Source organism: Ascaphus truei, chromosome 2 (assembly GCF_040206685.1).
Source record: "Ascaphus truei isolate aAscTru1 chromosome 2, aAscTru1.hap1, whole genome shotgun sequence".
Lineage (NCBI taxonomy): Eukaryota > Metazoa > Chordata > Amphibia > Anura > Ascaphidae > Ascaphus > Ascaphus truei.
This window is the reverse complement of record NC_134484.1, coordinates 379,992,400-380,011,536: the sequence shown is the minus strand read 5'-3', so window position 1 is coordinate 380,011,536 and position 19,137 is coordinate 379,992,400. Positions and strand designations below refer to the sequence as shown.

The window sequence follows — 19,137 nt, the reverse complement described above, 5'->3', positions numbered from 1 at the left end:
CGATAACTATGCAGAAAATAATGTTACTGTCTAATGTGGAGACACATCCCACTTTTCTACCATAGGATAATATAATAGGATTTATTATAAAACCCTATGGCAGATAATTATTTATCTTCAGGCACCAAAGGTGATAAAAAACACTAACTTAACACCCTACTTACTACCCACTTTGCATACCAAAGAGGCTAGTAAGGCATTGCTTAGCAAAGATTTACTAACCCCTACGCCAAACAAGAGAGTTTAACCTCTACATCGATAGCCAAGCAATGCCTTTACACATTAAATGAGTTGCTGATTTTTTTCACCTTGTAAAACAAACATTGATAATATAATAAAATATTTTTTTTTCAAAACTCCTCGAGGGTGAAAGTTTATAATACAACAGGTTCTGAATATCTTTAATAGCATATGGATTACATGAACATGGCTAACAAACAATATTTTAAGGTAGAACCGTACTGTAAAGAACAACAGATCTAAACAGGGGTATAAGGAATAAACCCTTCAGAGCTAGATGGATAGTCTCTTTCATCACTACAGGAGTAATAGGCGCTGCTGTAATCTGTCCTTATTACAGCATCCCCTGTACTATGCTGAAGTCAAGCAGGGTACCATGACATTATGGAAACTGAGATTCATATCCATCCATGAGCTGCCGTGTGTTACACATGACAGGTCAACTCTCATACATACAGTCATTGTTATCATAGCTTCAAAGTCCAGTCTTTGGTTTATCACAATGTATGACCTATTTTCCCTTTGTCTGGCAATTACTTTCTCTATTGAGCTTGCGGAGTTCCCATTCTGACTTCTATACTGCGGACAATGTACTGAATGTTCTTTTTTATGCATGTGAAATGTGGTAGGTGTCTCGGATCTTATTGGAGAATTGCGTAGATCAATGCTGTGTTCAGACAATAGCTAAATTGTTCATGAAAGATCAAACAGTTTTGCCCACACTGTAATCTTGTATTGTGTATAGGACAGTGATTCTTTGTTATTGTTCTTCAAAAAGCAACTGGAAGATGTTATGCAAGAAAAGCAAATACAATTGATTTATAATAAGATGTATTTCACGGATCCCACACACACACGTAAATCTTTTATTTACTTGCAGCCTTTACTAAATTCTGCCATTTTAAGAACTCAAATCTCAAACGCAAGCCAATTTGACAAACATTTGCATGGCACATCCCTCACGGATTAGAACTAGCCAACTTCTGATTCTTTCAGCTAGCTTCAGGCTCCGATCTTGCTAAATAGTAAATACAGGGTAGTTAAAGAAACAAGCTGGTACAAGGGAAACAAGTAATTAATTTATCATGGTTAAATATATTTAAATTGGACAAATGCTCTTCATAAAGGGCTGCATTTTTGCCTGAAACACCGAGTCTTTTTTTGCCTAGGTGTCAGCCTGGTATATCTTTTTATATTGTAGTTCTATTTTTTGTATATTCTTTTCCATGCACGGTTTGTTGACTTTTTATATGTATGGATACTGTACATGGTTTATGATTGCTCTATTTTAAGAATATTGGCTTATTTTTGTTCGATTGTAATAAATGCACATAGATGTATATATAATAACTTAATTGGTTCTTTATTTTTTCTCTTGACACGTGTCCCTTCAAATTTTTATAGTGTTGGACAGAGGCATAGGGGTAATGTCACTTGAATAATGTGTCATTTATCTCTTGCCTTTTGCACACGTTTAGTGTCTTCTATTGATACTGAGATGTTGGCGTGTATAGTCTTGATGTTCACAAGGTAAACAAGTGTCAGGATTTGTCTGTATTTCAAATAGCTTTTCTCTTTTTTCTGCCTCATGGTCTAAAACGTTGAACTGGTGTAATTGTAGTAGCATGCTACAACAATGGGAACTAAATGGAAACATTTGGAACGCTTGCCACTTGCTGTGTTAGGCAGTGACATGCTCCGAGGAAATGTGTTATAGCTTTTTGGCTCATGAACACAGCTTTGCCTCAAGGTAACGACACATACAGTATAGTACATTTCTTTTTACTTGGGCATTCACATAGACAGAATCCGTCACTGTCCCACACTGCAGTCCTTTTAACCTTATAAAACACTCATTGGCATGCAAAATATTCACTCAAGAAATCTGTGGAGCTAATGGCTTGCAGATTGCAATTTTACCCATTCCCTGCAAGAAGGCCCCACCATTTGCATTCAGCAGAAGAGTTAGTATCATCCTTATCATGCGAGTCATTGTCCGAAATGTAGACAATCACTTAACCTTCTTCTGCTGACAGGCACAATTCCACATAGGATCCAAGTTAATGTACAGTAATAGTACCTGGTAGGAGCCTACCAAATCTAAGTATTTTAAAAATTATTTCCAATGTTTGTACACATTGTAATCTGTAGTTTAGGGTGGGTTCGACTGGCCTCATATCTGCTCCACTGCTTTCTTATCATTGTGCCTCTCTGGGGGTGGATTTACTGATTATCATCATTTTGTGGTACAGCACTGTAAACCCCATTAAGAGCCCTTTCTGTAAATAAATACCAAAGACACTTTTCAGATTTTAGAAAAGGATTTGAAATAATAATGTGTCAGCTGCTTGCAGCATACCTGAAGCAGGAATGTGAGCCATAAGAAATGGGAATACATGTTATACTATAAATCTAGATTAGGAGTGCTCTTCCCAGCCCTGTATGTTATAGCTACTGAAGAACGACCAGCAATCTGTCTCTTAGAGCAGGGTATAACATACTGGACACCTAACAAGCTCCTATTTAACCCCCAAAAATCTTAGAGCAGGGTGCTCAACTCCAGTTCTCAAGACACCCCCATCAGGTCATGTTTTTTGGATATACCTGCTTCAGCACAGGTGGCTCAATCAGTCCCTGCTTCAGTCGAAGACTGAGCCTCTGATTGAGCCATCTGTGGTGAAGCTGGGATATCCTGAAAACCTGACCTATTTGGGGGGGCTTGAGGACTGAAGTTGAGCCCCCCTGTTTAATTTAGAAGATCACATCTTGAATCCCTTTATTGGCACATCAGATGATTTTTGTTTGCCTAACAGTAACTAATTGAGATGTTGCACTGGTGCATGGAGTGTGCTCCACATTCAACCAGTACAAAGCATATCATCAATCCACATTTTTAGGGGTTGTCAAAAGAAAGGTATAGTTGTCAACAGAAAGCATGATATCTGTGCTAGTCTATCTTGCTCTACCTGGAGTCTTGTACTGTATATATGTACAGTATGTATGCCTTTAATTGTATAGCGCCATTAATGTACATAGCGCTTCACAGCAGTAATAGTGACAATCATATAAATAATAAGATATAAATAACACAAAGGGAAGAAGTGCTTCTGACATAAAAGTAACATTTAGGAAAAGGAGTCCCTGCTCCGAAGAGCTTACAATCTAATTTTGTTGGTAGGAAGAACGAACAGAGACAGTAGGTGGGTATTCTGGTAAGTGTGTCTGCAAGGGGCCAAGGTTAATGTATGAGGTGTTAATTATCAGCCACGGTGCTACTCATATGCTTCTTTAAGCAAGTGTGTTCTAAGGTGGGTCTTAAAGGAGGATAGAGAGGGTGCTACTCGGGTATTGAGGAGAAGGGCATTCCAGAGGTGTGGGGCAATCAGTGAGAGAGGTTTAAGGCGGAAGAGGGCTTTAGATACAAAAGGGGTAGAGAGAGGGCATCCTTGAGCCGAACGCAAGGGTCGGGATGGTGCATAGTGAGAAAATAGGGCTGAGATGTAAGGAGGAGCAGAAGAATGTAAAGCTTTAAAAGTGAGGAGGAGAATTGAGTGCGAGATGTGGGATTTGATAGGAAGCCAGGAGAGGGATTTCAGCAGGGGAGATGCTGAGACAGATTTAGGAAAGAGTAGAATGATTCTGGCAGCAGCGTTTAGGAAGATAGTAGGGGAAGACAAGTGAGAGGCAGGAAGGCCGGACAGCAGGAGGTTACAGTAATCGAGACGGGAGAGAATGAGGGCCTCTGTAAGAGTTTTAGCAGTCGAGCAACAGAGGAAAGGGCGTATCTTTGTAATATTGTGGAGGAAAAAGCGAAAGGTTTTAGAAATGTTTTGAGTATTACTTATTTACAGACAATCTACCCCTAGAACAACCTTCTTATCCATGTACACAAGTCTCTCTTACTGCCCACCTTTAAGACTCAATGGAAGATCCTTTTTTTATAGCATTATATATAGCATGGATTCGCCAATGACTAAAATGCCCTCTTCTAAAATGCACATTGCATCTTGGCCATGAACTAAGAAGAAACCTGGTCCACTTACATTCAATCATGAATGTCTTCCACACTTAGACTGTAAGCTCTGATGCACTTACCCATGTATTATAAATGTATTCCTTCTTCCCTTTCACATTGTTTGTATGCATTTGCTATGAGAGGCTGGTACTGTATATAGTTGGTGCTACATTAGAGAAAGTTGAATAATACTTGTTCTAAAACAATTTATTCAATCATTCTTCCACTTGCTAACCTTCTTTGCTATCTCTGCTGAAGCGAACACTTGTTTTGCCTTTCTTTTAGATAGCTCTACTGGAGTCTCTAAGGTTAATGTGCTGTGTGACTAGTTGCCTTAATGCACTGTTGCATGAATGTCAAAAATAATTTTCATTTCGCTGCGTATTTTATCTTTTTTTCAAAGGCACTTTGTTCTAAAGTAGCAACGTAGCAAGATTTAATAGGAATTTATTTAACAAAACTCATTTAAAATGACATAACTTTTGGATTGTAACTCTCACATACACTGGAGAAATGTAAAATAGTCAAATAAAGATCATGAATTATGATGCATTACTTATACACTTATATGTTTTTAATATGTGCCCGTCACACTGACTGATTGGCTACAGCAAGTAGAGGACAGGCTTGTGCACAGATGGAAACTGCTGCAGAAAATTCGATGTATTGCTCAATGAAAAAAAAAAAGATAAGAACTAGGTGAATTGTTGTGGATAAGGTAATAGTAGAAATTGTGATAATGATTAAAGATGCTATTGCAAATAAAACTGCAACAATCCAGTTATATGTACATTGGGGCAGCTAAGGAATATCAATGCGATTCTTAAGCATTTTCACCCTGCATCAATATAACCAGATACTTTGCTTCGGTTCCTGTGTGCACCAGCTTGTGGATTGGCGAGTGTAAGTGGAGTTGTGGTGGACTTACATGGCGCACATATTGTAATGATGTATCAAGTTCTGTAGGAAATTCAGCATTTCCTTATGCTATTTTTTTCTCCCTTTGTTCTACTTCAAACAATCTGCTAACTTTAAGGTAGTCCACCAATAAAAACTCCCAAGAGAGGGTCAGAAACCATCCAAGAAACAGGGCACACAGTAACCATATTTATTCAGATCATCATACAGTGTAACACAAAAGCAGCACAACACATGGATATAAACAAGCAGAGGGACCGTAACATAACATATCATCTCAATTATACAAACAATAAAGTCTGTCTCCCTATAGTAAAGTGATAGTGCCTAAAACACATAGAATGACTATTCTTTGCAGCAGTATTTTTAGGTATTTATGGTGGACAAAAGAGGTGTATACTGGAAGTTTAATATTACTTGTAATTAGCATATGTACACCAAAGACAACATCCAAACTCTGCCTCTAACTCCACGGAGACGCACTAACTTGCTATTCTTATGTGTGTTTGCATTACGACAGAATCACTTGTAGCAGCGCTTTATACATAGCCCTCTGTCATCTTACTGTATACCCAAATCACTACTACAGTATATGGTAACCAGAGATACTTCTGTGTGCTTAAAGGGGCAATCCCTCCAAGGACTAAAGTTAAATATTTCTAGTGACATGGTTAAGGGATCTGATCTGGGGGATTAATACCTTTCTTACCCAAATCTGATATCTACAAGTATTTTTGATTTACAGCCTTGGGAGGGGTTTGATTTTGTTCTGGCTGTTTTGTGTGACGTCACTGTGTGCTCAGCAAGTTCTGGTACAGCTCGGGTTCCTTCTTTCCACCTCCCCTTATCTGTGTTGATTCTCAGTGTCTAGGGCTTGGCCATATTGTCACAGCCAAATGACTGCCGGCGCTTAACCATGACTGACCCCGCCGCAGGGACGTGTTGCCACTTCGCCACTAAGGTAAGTGCTTAAGCTTAACCCTTACACTAAAACCCCCAACCCTAACCGCTAAAACCCCGACCCTAACCGCTAAAACCCCCACCCTAACCACTAAAACCCCCAACCCTAACCGCTAAAACCCCCAACCCTAACCACTAAAACCCCCAACCCTAACCACTAAAACCCCCAACCCTAACCGCTAAAACCCCCAACCCTAACCACTAAAACCCCCAACCCTTACACTAAACCCCCCAACCCTAACCACTAAAACCCCCAACCCTAACCGCTAAAACCCCCAACCCTAACCACTAAAACCCCCAACCCCAACACTAAAACCCCCAACCCTAACACTAAAACCCCCAACCTTAACCGCTAAAACCCCCAACCCTAACCACTAAAACCCCCAACCCTAACACTAAAACCCCCAACCCTAACACTAAAACCCCCAACCCTAACCGCTAAAACCCCCAACCCTAACCACTAAAACCCCCAACCCTTACACTAAAACCCCCAACCCTAACCACTAAAACCCCCAACCCTAACCACTAAAACCCCCAACCCTAACACTAAAACCCCCAACCCTAACACTAAAACCCCCAACCCTAACCGCTAAAACCCCCAACCCTAACCGCTAAAACCCCCAACCCTAACCGCTAAAACCCCCAACCCTAACCGCTAAAACCCCCAACCCTAACCGCTAAAACCCCCAACCCTAACCACTAAAACCCCCAACCCTAACCGCTAAAACCCCCAACCCTTACACTAAAACCCCCAACCCTAACCGCTAAAACCCCCAACCCTAACCACTAAAACCCCCAACCCTAACCGCTAAAACCCCCAACCCTAACCGCTAAAACCCCCAACCCTTACACTAAAACCCCCAACCCTAACCGCTAAAACCCCCAACCCTAACCACTAAAACCCCCAACCCTTACACTAAAACCCCCAACCCTTACACTAAAACCCCCAACCCTAACCGCTAAAACCCCCAACCCTAACCACTAAAACCCCCAACCCTTACACTAAAACCCCCAACCCTAACCGCTAAAACCCCCAACCCTAACCGCTAAAACCCCCAACCCTAACCACTAAAACCCCCAACCCTTACACTAAAACCCCCAACCCTAACCGCTAAAACCCCCAACCCTAACCGCTAAAACCCCCAACCCTAACCGCTAAAACCCCCAACCCTTACGCTAAAACCCCCAACCCTAACCGCTAAAACCCCCAACCCTAACCGCTAAAACCCCCAACCCTAACCGCTAAAACCCCCAACCCTAACCACTAAAACCCCCAACCCTAACCGCTAAAACCCCCAACCCTAACCACTAAAACCCCTAACGTTAACCCCTTACCCTAACCGCTAAAACCCCTAAAGTTAGCCCCCTACCCATACCGCTAAAACCTTTACGTAAACCCCCTACCATAACCAGTAAAGCTAACCCCATACCCCAACCAGTAAAGCTAACCCCTTACCCTAACCAGTAAAGCTAACCTCATACCCTAACTGCTAAAACTTACCTTCTCCTAGAAGTTGCCAGCGGCAGAAGTTCCAGCGGTGGATCGGCTGCGGTGTGGGAGAAGGGTCAAGAAAACACTTTCCCATTTGGAGACCCCTAAGAAATTTAACTGGCTGGCTATGTGGCATTGACCCTTTAAAGCAGCAAAACATGTAGCATTGTACCATTTTTTGTTATTTTTGTAACTACAGGATTGAAGCAGGGGTGGTGGAGCAGGATAGGCTAGAACTGTATTAATTTCAGCTCTGGGGACTTCCTGTTTCCAGAGAAACTTACCTCTGTAGGGGGTGCAGTATCCTTGCAGCCAACGGAAACCACCGGTGTCCGGCCACTTTGCCAAGGTAAGTTAATTTAAGGGTTAATTTAGTGGTTAGAGTAGGGGTTAAGGATAGGGGTTTTAGGGTAATACGTAGGGGTTAAGGATAGGTGTTTAAGGGTAACGCATGGGGTTAAGGTTAGGAGTTTTTAGGGTAAGGTTAGGGACTTCCCTTGGTGGCGAAGTGACCGGTGGAGAGATGTCCAGATGGTAAGATGAGTGGTGGCTAAAAGCCGGTTAAGATTTGGTCGCGGCAAAATGGCCACAATCAAATGTCCCAGACTGGCAGTCAGGAAGCTTGTAGGCCTAAAGAAATGACGGCTTTAAATGTCCCGCGGACAAATAGGAAGCTGTGATGTCATCCCTTGTGGCTTCCTATTGGCCCACATGACCTGGACATTTAAACTCTGCAGAGATACTGACAGCCACTTCGAAGGTTTGTATCAATGGAAGCAGTGGGTTCCTGGAGCTGAAATTAACATAGTTCATCTCCAGAGACCCCCTGCTTCAATCCTGAAGTAAAAAGGTAGAAAATGGTGCATTGCTACATGTTTTGCTGCTTTAAATGTGCAGAGTTATATAATTATATAATTGATTGTAATAACTAGCTACTTCAAATTGACAAAGTGGCAACAAGAGTTATTTATTAATCCTGTGTTGCCACCTTTAACACATTGGCCTTATGTGAGCTTTATTCACACACCTCACTTTACTCTTTTTATTATGTGAATCTTTGGATAGCAATCCATGTTTAAACAAAATAAGACGTTATTATGAATAGCTGAATTATTCAATGAAAATTCATAAATAGGTGACAAAATGTCTAGTGCATAAGACATCCTCTATAGGATAAGACATATGTTCTTACAAGTGTAACATTGAAAATGTTTATGAACAATGGTCATTCACACAGCCAAGCAACATTGTAACAGATACACAGGCTTTATGGATGTCCAACAACTGCTATGGGTATAAGAGTATATGCACTGAAATTGTGAAATACTTCTAATGGGTGCATTTTTCAAATCTGAATATAGATCGGAGGCATTGGCCCTACAATCATGGGGAGATATGGTGGGATATGTTGTGCTATTCATCACTAACACTGCCATTCAATTCCTATGGAAACTCTATGATATGCTGCTTTATAATGGGATATTATGTATTATCTGACACAATTAAGCCAGTTACATCTGTCAACTGGAGTAAAATGTGGGATTTTCTTAGCATTGAGTGCAAAAATAAAAGCATGAAGTTTCCTGGGAGATTTCCACTGTCCTGTATTACAAAATTCAGTAGACAAGGCAGATGTCAGATTGCAATAGGACTGTACTGAATTCACGTCTATTACATCTATCACACGGCTGGTGCTAAAAGTAAGTGAAACTGCTCCAAATCAGTGGGACTCCCTGAAAAATCAAAGAGACTTGACAGTCCAACTCATCCTTCTTCTGAGCAAAACATATCCATTTGTGGGATACAATGCTCTGTGATACAAACTATGCATAACACACAAACAATTACAATGATGGAAGTGTTATTGTAACTACACATGTAGCCAAATTTTTCGTTCCCGCTACTGTGTGAACCACGGAATCCTGACAGCGGCATCCCCCGGCAGCCAGAAGTCTCCCCATGGCGGGTAAGGGGGTGGGGGGGGGGGTGGGGGGTAAGGGGGTGGGGAGGGTAAGGGGGTGGGGGGGGGGTAAGGGGGTGGGGGGGCATTTGGAAGACTATCCCCAGAGTGGTGGGGTTTTGGTTTTCATTCTGTGGCTCTTGGGGCAGTAAATCAGGGCTACATCTGATTTTTGGCAATATTGGGTACAATTCAGAAATGTATAATACCACATCTGCAATATGTCCAGGGTAAGGTAATAATACATTCTTATTTTTTTTCATCCATATCATATTTATATGTCTCGACCTTCAATGCTGTGTGTATTTGGAGGGCTATATAATTATCTCTTGCTTTTGAGTATAACATAAGCACTGTCCCGGTTCTTGGTAGCTCTTCATTTTTTTGAGGGGGGGGGGGGGGGGGGGAATTAGGAAGGCATTCACTTTTTATAACATAGAATTAAGGAATAATATGACCTATTTCAATATATTTCACTCAAACCTTAATATACTTTTACTGTATATGACAAAATCAAATATGTTTTTAGGAATAATTTGACAAATGCTGGATTTTGCAACAAGAGCTTGAGGTAATGGTTTTGTTACGTGGTGTCATTTGAACATTCACAGCCAATTAATCTCAATGAAAAATGTAGATAGATTTCCCAGTGACTTGGCCCAATTATCTCCCTGGGGTAGATGAGGGCAAACGTTCTCTGCAATCATCAGTATGTAATCAGATTTATACAGAAGGTCCATACTGGCATGACTTCTAAACAAGAAAGGAACATGGGAACTGTCTTCTAAAGCCCATGGCTTTCATGCCAACTATTTTTATCGCTTCCAGTGTGCAATGACCAACACTATTCCAGGACTACAATGACATTCTCAAGAGAAACATTCAATATCAAAATTGCAGTGGATTGCTTCTCTTTTCTTATCTTTATGTTGGATAACAAAAAAAGAACTGCATTCAAGTGTCATTTTCTGATTTAGCACATTCTACAGCAGAAGTAACAAATGATGACTGCAAAATGTCATGTCTATTAACGTGTTAGTGCTGCACACGTTTTTTTACTTTGCAATCTTGTAAGGTAAAGACAAGAAGAACAGGACATATTTTATTGTCCTCAACACACAAGAAGAGGCACTTCCTGCAAACTCATGGTGAATGTTTTCTTATGGTAGCAGTAAGGAGATGTTCTGCATGACACAATAGACAATAAAAGCCAATGCTGATGACCAGAATGTAAATGGTAGCTGCATGTCTTTGTTACTTAGCTCAAATTATGAGACAAGCCAGGCAAACAAGCAGCAAACATATCTATGAAGCTGCCAGCATCTGTTTTCCAGTGGAATTATTTATATTACCAAGCTAAACATGTAATTTGGTGAATATGAAATTAAATGCATTTAATATGTAGAATATGTAGAAAGACGTGTGTGTGTGTGTGTGTGTGTGTGTGTGTGTGTGTGTGTATGTGTATATATATATATATATATATATATATATATATATATATATATATATATATACAGTGTGTGTGTGTACATACATACACACGCTGCTTGATTACATTGGAAATATTACAAATGCATTTCAAATATCAGACAGAAGCAATTACTGATTATTACACACTAATGAGACCAACAACAGTAGTCATGTATAGACTATTTGAGTGCCCCCAACAAAACACTTATTTAATTACTTACAAAACATGTTTCACTTTTACTGTTCATTTCAACTACAAATTAGTCACTAGGGTTAACAGTGATCTGCTTCTATCTACCTTCAGCGAATGATCACAAAGCTCAGTTTCCAACCAGCCACCTTTCTCAGACTTATTCTTCCCTCACCCGTCCCCCTGTTGTTGCATCTCAAAACACTAACTGGAGCCCTGCTTTAAAAACTTTGTAAGACTAGAGTAACTTAAAGAACATTTGCAAGCGCTGCGGGTTGCCGTGAATCCAGATGTTCTACACATAATATACATTATAATGGAATAATATAGCACATGTGACTAGCCCGTTTCTGAATACAGTACACCCCACCATAAGTGCGCTCATCATTATACTGTAGCTGCAGGCTGGGTAGAGTTACTGGAGGTATGGGGGCTGTAGCCTGTGTAACACAGGCAGTGCAGAAGCCAGTTACCAGAAGCAGAACTTGCAGTGGAGCTGTTAAGCTGTATCATTGATTGTTGGCATCTCCAGACAGCTTTTGTGCTTTTGCCTGACATATCGTCTTTATATGAAGCACTCTGGGCAGTACAATGTACACACACCAATTCATGTGAGCATTGTATGATCGCATGATCACATGTCTTTCAAACAAATACCCTGATCCAGGGTTGATTTCCTTTACCCCTGCTTTGTATTAAATCACTGCCCACTCCTTTGTCTGTCACAATGAGGAAATGTTTGACTCTCTACCACCACAATATAACATGCAAAGCTGCCAGGTAGTTGGCGAGGGCACAGCAGAGAGGCTCCCACCGCGGATTGCTTGATCATACCTGTCTCTTTGTCCTGCGCGTCATCCAGGTGCAAGTCATTCAGGAGGTGCTCCAGGATCTTCTCCGGGGTCCCCGACACCACCATGTACCTGTCAGGAAGCAGAGAGTCCACAGAGTCATCCTCTGTGGAGGACAGCGAGCGGCTGCTCCACTCGTCGTCCTCATCCTCCTCGTCAATGTATTTAAAATAAGGCACATCAAATGTGGGCAGGGGCAGCTCTCTGACCGTGAACGCGGCCGGAGGCTTCTTGTCCAAATGGGGGTCAAAGATCCTCAGCTTTGAAGTTCCCATTGTGGCTGTTTAATAACAAAGAGCATCCCCTATCATGTGTATTGGATTCCCAATTCAGTCCTGTCTTTGCTGGCTAAATCCATCTGGCAGCTCAGTGCTCTGCAGTCAGCTTGTGTGTGTGTGTGTCTGTGTGCTGCCTAAGGACAAACTCTTACCTCCAATCATTCTCGGCACTCCCAGCTGTGGGGGCTGGGCTTTCTGACGACACTTTCTTAAGCACCAGGACATCTTGGTCTTGTTCTTTCACTTGAACAGTAGTTGCTTCTTCATCCTGTTTTAATGCAAGAATAGAAATGATAAAAAAAAGCAAAAATAATGCATGGTCTCATGAGAAGCCAGCGGCAGCTTATCAGAGGGATGCCTCGTTTCTAGTGCAGCTGCTGCTATGCACTGCGAATTCCCAATGATTTATCCTCCAATGCATCACAATACTCCTAAGCATCTGATCCAACATCCACTAAGCCTGCCCATTTCATATTTCAGCATTTTAATATCCAACATCTCTACACTCAGTACTTCTGCAGCTGGTATGTTGCCCATTGATTTATTCTGATTTGTTCACTCAGTACATACTGTAGCCCTGTCATTGTAAATTGTTTTCTTCTTTTGCATTGATCTATTCTCACACAGTGCCCTACTTAAAATCATATACTGTACAAATGTTAATAATGTAAGATTCAAATACAGGGCAAGTGTGTTGGACATACAAATAGTATGACAAAAGAGACCCTCCCCCAATTTACACAAGATAACAGCGAGCGCACATAAAAAAAGAATAATAATAATGAGGATGATAAGGATGATATGTTAGATGATGATATAACAAATAAAATGTTAGAGTGGGGTGTTGGAAAAGGTCACATAAATATACACTCACACGGCCAAATGTGAGTGGCAGTCACATCTGTTGCAGAGTAAGGTTGTCTCTGATATCATTATTATTATTCTTTATTATTCTTTTTTATGTGCGCTCGCTGTTATCTTGTGTACATCTATCATTCGAGGATCCAGGGAAGGTTCTCCTTTAGCCGAGCAGCAGCGACAGTTTGGGCCAGTATATTATCCAATACTTTCGGCCTCTCACTGCCGTTCACCCAATATCTTATAACTGCGTATTTCACGCCCTGTTATATTTTATTTGCACATTTAGGTAGCGCCCCAGTGTCCCCACTCTCTAGTTCCCTCCCCCAATTTAAGCAGAATCAAATGCCAGTAAAAGGTGCGTTGCCCCCTACTGTTTTATTATTATTATGTATGTCTATTTATGTAGTGCCATTAATGTACATAGCGCCTCACAGTAGTAATACACGTGACAATCATATACAGGCATACACCGCATTAACGTACGCAATGGGTCCGGAGCATGTATGTACAGCGAAAATGTACTTAAAGTGAAGCACCAGGCTCTACAGTCTCCCCGCTTGCGCACAGCTTTGGTACAGGTATGGAGCCGGTATTGCTGTTCAGGGCGTGCTGACAGCTGCCCTTTGGCTATTGGGCGATATGTCCTTACTCGTAAGTGTACTTAAAGTGAGTGTCCTTAAACCGGGGTATGTATGTAAATAACAAATAATACAAATTATAGATCATGGGAATAAGTGCTTCAGACATAAAAGTAGCATTTCGGAATAGGAGTCCCTGCTCCGAAGAGCTTACAATCTAAATGGTAGGAGGAACATACAGATACAGTAGGAGGGCATTCTGGTAAGTGCGCCTGCAGGGGTCAAGCTTTATGTATCGTGTATAATATTACCCAAGGTGCTACTCAAGGTGGGTTTTAAAGGTGGATAGAGAGAGTGCTAGTCGGGTATTGAGGGGAAGGGCATTCCAGAGGTGTGTGGCAGTCAGTGAGAGAGGTTTAAGGCAGGTGAGGGCTTTATATACAAAGGGGTAGAGAGAAGACATTCTTGAGCAGAACGCAAGAGTCAGGATGGTGCATAGCGAGAAATTAGGGCTGAGATGTAGGGAGGGGCAGAAGAGTGTAAAGCTTTAAAAGTGAGGAGAATTGAGTGTGAGATACGGGATTTGATAGGAAGCCAGGAGAGTGATTTCAGCAGGCACTGAGACAGATATAGGAAAGATTATTATTATTATTATTATTATTATTATTATTATTATTATACATATTTTGATAAAGGAGAGCAGCCCTAAGACTGTGTCAGGCTTTAGAGCAGGGGTGTCCAACCTTTTTGTCAGTCAAGCCAATAAATTGACTGAAATTTTTTGTTGGGCTACTGTCCCACATCCACTCTCCCCCCTCCTCCTCCTCTCAATCTCACCCCTCCTCTTTTACCTACTCAATCCACCTAATCTCTCACCAGCTCTATCCCCTCCTCTCTCACCCACTCAATCCCCCTCCTCCCACTTAAATTCAGAGATGGGTGAAGATTTCAGCAAAATTTGAATCCACAGCAGATTGGCGAGTTCCTTTGAACCACGGATTCATCTCAAAAAGACAGATTTTTTTTTTTAATATCACTGAAAATTTGCAACGGATTCCGGATCTAGAGACAGACAGAGAATACTTTTGAGCTTCTCATTGCTCACACTTGTAGCCCACTCCCCCTGGCTTCTTTTAAAATCAGACCACTTCCTGGTTGCCACTTCAATGTTCCTTGTGCATAAAAAAAGAGCACACCTTAGATACCTGTGAGAAATTTTGGATTAGCTACAGATGTAAGCAGTACAGTTCAAAAGTATGCTATACAGTTACAGCATGTTACCCATCATCTGGTTTTGCTCACACTGCTAGAGCTATTGTCCGGAATAGCAGTGGTTTTGGGTTCTAATCCTGTTGGGACTGACACCAGTGCCCCATTCCTCATAAAGGTGCCTTAGACTTGTCAACTCAATATAGTACTTATGGAAATCTTCTTTAGAGGTGTGAGATGTGAGTCATTTAAATATACTTTGCCGGTCTCCAGGGAAAATCAGGTGTGCTTCTTTTTGAGCACAGGTATCTCTCCCAATGTTATTTGCAGGAAGGTTTGAAGGGATACTCTAGGAAAATGTCTCTCTCATAACGGACACCACTCAGGGAATTGATAAAAAAAATCTATTACCAAATGTGCACTGTCGGTAGGAGTAGATTTGGCTGCTTTTAAATAAAGGTTAAGCCTGCCATTACCCCTACCTGTCAATGATATGATGTAGTTATTTATGCATGTACAGTTTATTGTACCAGCTATATAGTCTATAAAACAGTTATGTACAGCTCTGTCCAAGAGTGGAGACCTGTAGAGGTTAACTCACTCTTGAGCTGTAATCACATCAGAGTTTGGTATTGTTGGCATGGACACTGTGATGTGATGAGATTGAGGGGACTTGCTCTGCAAGAAAGCTGCAAACCTGGGGCTGTATCTGTATTGTTTGCCTGTGGAAGGGAATTGTATCAGAATTGTCCTGGCCCACCTTCAAACCCAGTAATCTCATAAACTGGGTCTAGGGACATGTGCAGGGACCAGGAATATTGTTCCTACCTAGACTAGCTGGCATCTCCCTAATTAGGACACAGGTATAAATACATCTTCTCCCCAGTCTCAACAAAATCATTCTGGACTTGATCTTCTAGGTGAAGGCTGTGTGCTGACAGAGGACTGGCAGATCCCCTGTAAAGGAAGAGCTGACAGGGAGTCAGCAGAAGGGAACTGAAGAGACCCAGAGCAGGGGTCTGGAGCATCCGGTGGACCTGTGGTCTGTGTGTGCCGCGTTGGACGGAGCCGTTTGGAATGAAGCAACAGCGGGGAATTTAAAACTGGGAGCCAGCAGAGACCAAGGCAGTGCTGCCCATATTACAGAGGACAGCGGCGCACGCTGGGAACGCGTATCGGGGTAAGCTTCCAGACAGAGGTCTTCGCACCTAATACTTTAGGTTGTTACCCCAGTTGGGTGAGTTTGTGTGTGTGTTTTATGCACTGGAATTTTGTGGAAACTTTTTTCAATAAATGCACTTTTGTTCAACTCTGCAGGTTTGTCTAGTGTACTGATCCCTGGTATTACTTGTCCTGGTCTACCGTGATATGCACCTTTAAATAAGTATGGAGTAGAGGGTTTTAGGTGTGACACTGATAATTAGCGTAGACGGGGAGGCAGTGACACAACCAAACATGAATACTCCGAAATGTAACAGCATTTTAGTTTTTTTAAGTAGGGTGCAAATATGATCCACAACTTGAAATATATACTGTAAGATAAAAAGTATAACCCCTTCATTGCCAAATAATAAATAATGAATTATAAATGCATATAGTTACTTTCTCAGTCTACTTTTTAACTTACCTTTTGTTATTGTATGTTGTACTATATAATGGAGTATTGTCAAATCCAGAAAGTTTATGCAACTACTTTGCTATTGCAATTCAACCTGCAGTAATTTCTTACCCAACCGGTAACCATTTTACATAGAAATAATTATGAATCATTTTCCTTTTCTTAGTAAGGCCCGTACACAGGGCTTACCGTGCATCTTTTCACAGGTTTAAATGTAAGCAATTATTTTGTACTATAGAAGTTTAATTTCAATCGCAAATTATGCAATTGTTTTAGTCTACAATTGTTTCTTCCACAACACTTAAACAAATTATTTCCATTTGTAAGAGGCCAAGATATTTTACTGTTTAATGGGTGCCATAAAAAGAAGGGGAAATAGTTAAGAAATAATGCAACGTGTTAATGATGCTGATACAATACATAAGGAGCTCCTTGATTAAAGGCGTTTAACAGATTTCTATATTTTACCCATCATGTACCTTATTTAATACACTTTATATGTTTAAATGTGAGGGTTTACAATATATAACTATTTTATATACTATAGTATCAGTCTAGTATGACTTGAATTTGTTTTCTTTTTTTAGGTGGATGGCCTTAATTAGAGATGTTCAGCGTTATGATGGATTAATATTTTGAAATGACTTTATTCCAAGCCTCTCAATTTGAAACCTTTGGCACAGCAATTAACTTTTTTTTTTAATCCAATATGTACCCAGACAAGGTAAACTAAACCTCTCTGTATCTTGCATATAAACCATGTGCAGTTTAATATTTCTATCTTAATCTGAGCGAATATATCTTTATTAATAATTCTACCTCAAATTAATGTTTCTCCATTCAATTATGTTAACAAATACTGTATATTGATGGGAAGTCATGTTGCTGCATTGTATGCAGAGTTGAGGATGGATTCGGAATGCTATGGATCACTGCACCAACCTTCTCTGCATCTCAGCTGTTTCAACAGAAGGAAGCTGAATAATCATCACTTTGCATACACAGCCCAGTGGAATTCCACGGGCACTGAAATCCTTAAAACTGCTCATTATGCACTGTTTCATTTAAGTGTATAGGCAGGTTAGAAAGACCAACAGTATGAGTGTTTTTTTTCCCATTATACTGGATCAAATCCTAGAAGGTAACATTTTAGTAATCTGGGATATTGTAATGAGGGTACTTGGGTAGGGTCGGATTTGTGGTTTTAGGAACAAGGGACACACCAGAGAATGTGGATGGAGACCCAGTGTCTGCTCCTCATAATCTTTGTTAAAGCAGCAATACTATTCTCCCCCTTTTTATTCTTCTTTTTATATGTATAATTCAACGTTCTTGCCTAAGATGGCAATTTTTTGGTGCTCCTGCCACAAATCTGTAAAAACAGTAAAAAAGAAAAAGGGTAACGAGCTGGTAACAACAACAATGCCGTGCAAATAAGTGCAAGTGAGAATAATGAGTGGTCAGATCTCACAGTGTTGCAATATTCCTCAGATGTCTGATGTAGATGAGAAGTTCTTTCCTCCCGCAATGCAAACCTCCAGTGTAACATGGAGAGCAGTGGGTAAGTTCCATGTAAATGAGAGAAACAGGGCAGAATAGTGCAGATGATAAAAGCAGTGTATTGGGAGCAAATGCACACAAGCCAAATACACACTCACAATTTAGGCCTTGAAATCAGGCATTGGAAATAAGTAGGGAAATGCCAAATAATTGCAGAGCGCAGTCTCACGGTCAGCTGATCTCGGCAGGTCTCCACGGATCTCTCTGATGCTCAAAGCGGGGAATTGATGCGCTCTCAGCTCCCCAAGCACCGAAAGTCTCCTCCTCCCATCCGATGACGTAGCCGGCATGATGACGTACGGTCCTACAGCTGGCACTCCGCTTCAACTCGAGTCGGACAGCTGACCGTGAGACTGCGTTCTGCAATTATTTGGCATTTCCCTACTTATTTCCAATGCCTGATTTCAAGGACTAAATTGTGAGTGTGTATTTGGATTGTGTGCATTTGCTCCCAATACACTGCTTTTACCATCTGCACTATTCTGCTGTGTTTCTCTCGTTAACATGGAACTTACCCACTGCTCTCCATGTTACACTGGAGGTTTGCATTGCGGGAGGAAAGAACTTCTCACCTACATCAGACATCTGAGGAATATTGCAACACTGTGAGATCTGACCATTCATTATTCTCACTTGCACTTATTTGCACAGCATTGTTGTTGCCAGCGCTTCTATTTTTTTACTGTCTTTTCAGAGACCCTATAGGAGGGTCTCATGAGGGTAGCGTGAAGGCAACAGACTGTACACCATCAACCATTAGTGTTGTTTTTGTGTTTATAGGCACCTTTTTATTGATATATAGGTGTTATTATCTTATTTTATCACCTTTTCACTTTCATGTATTCATATTCCTGTGTAAAACACTTAGAGCGCCGGGTGAATTTCTTTACTCATAAATCTGTAAAAACCTGACTGTGTGCCTAACATAATGGCC

General features: G+C 41.0%; 1 protein-coding gene across 2 annotated transcripts in view; it reads right to left on the bottom strand.

Annotated features, from left to right (window-relative positions):
* The window catches only part of RAPGEF5 (Rap guanine nucleotide exchange factor 5), a 264,461-nt gene that overhangs the window by 74,594 nt on the left and 170,730 nt on the right, over positions 1–19,137 (bottom strand). For both annotated transcript variants that reach the window (XM_075587143.1, XM_075587142.1), the window contains 2 exons: positions 12,530–12,645; positions 12,083–12,171 (listed from right to left, as the gene is read on the bottom strand). In XM_075587143.1, the coding sequence (XP_075443258.1) occupies positions 12,083–12,171; positions 12,530–12,645 (205 nt within the window). The remainder of the gene's footprint in view (positions 1–12,082; positions 12,172–12,529; positions 12,646–19,137) is intronic.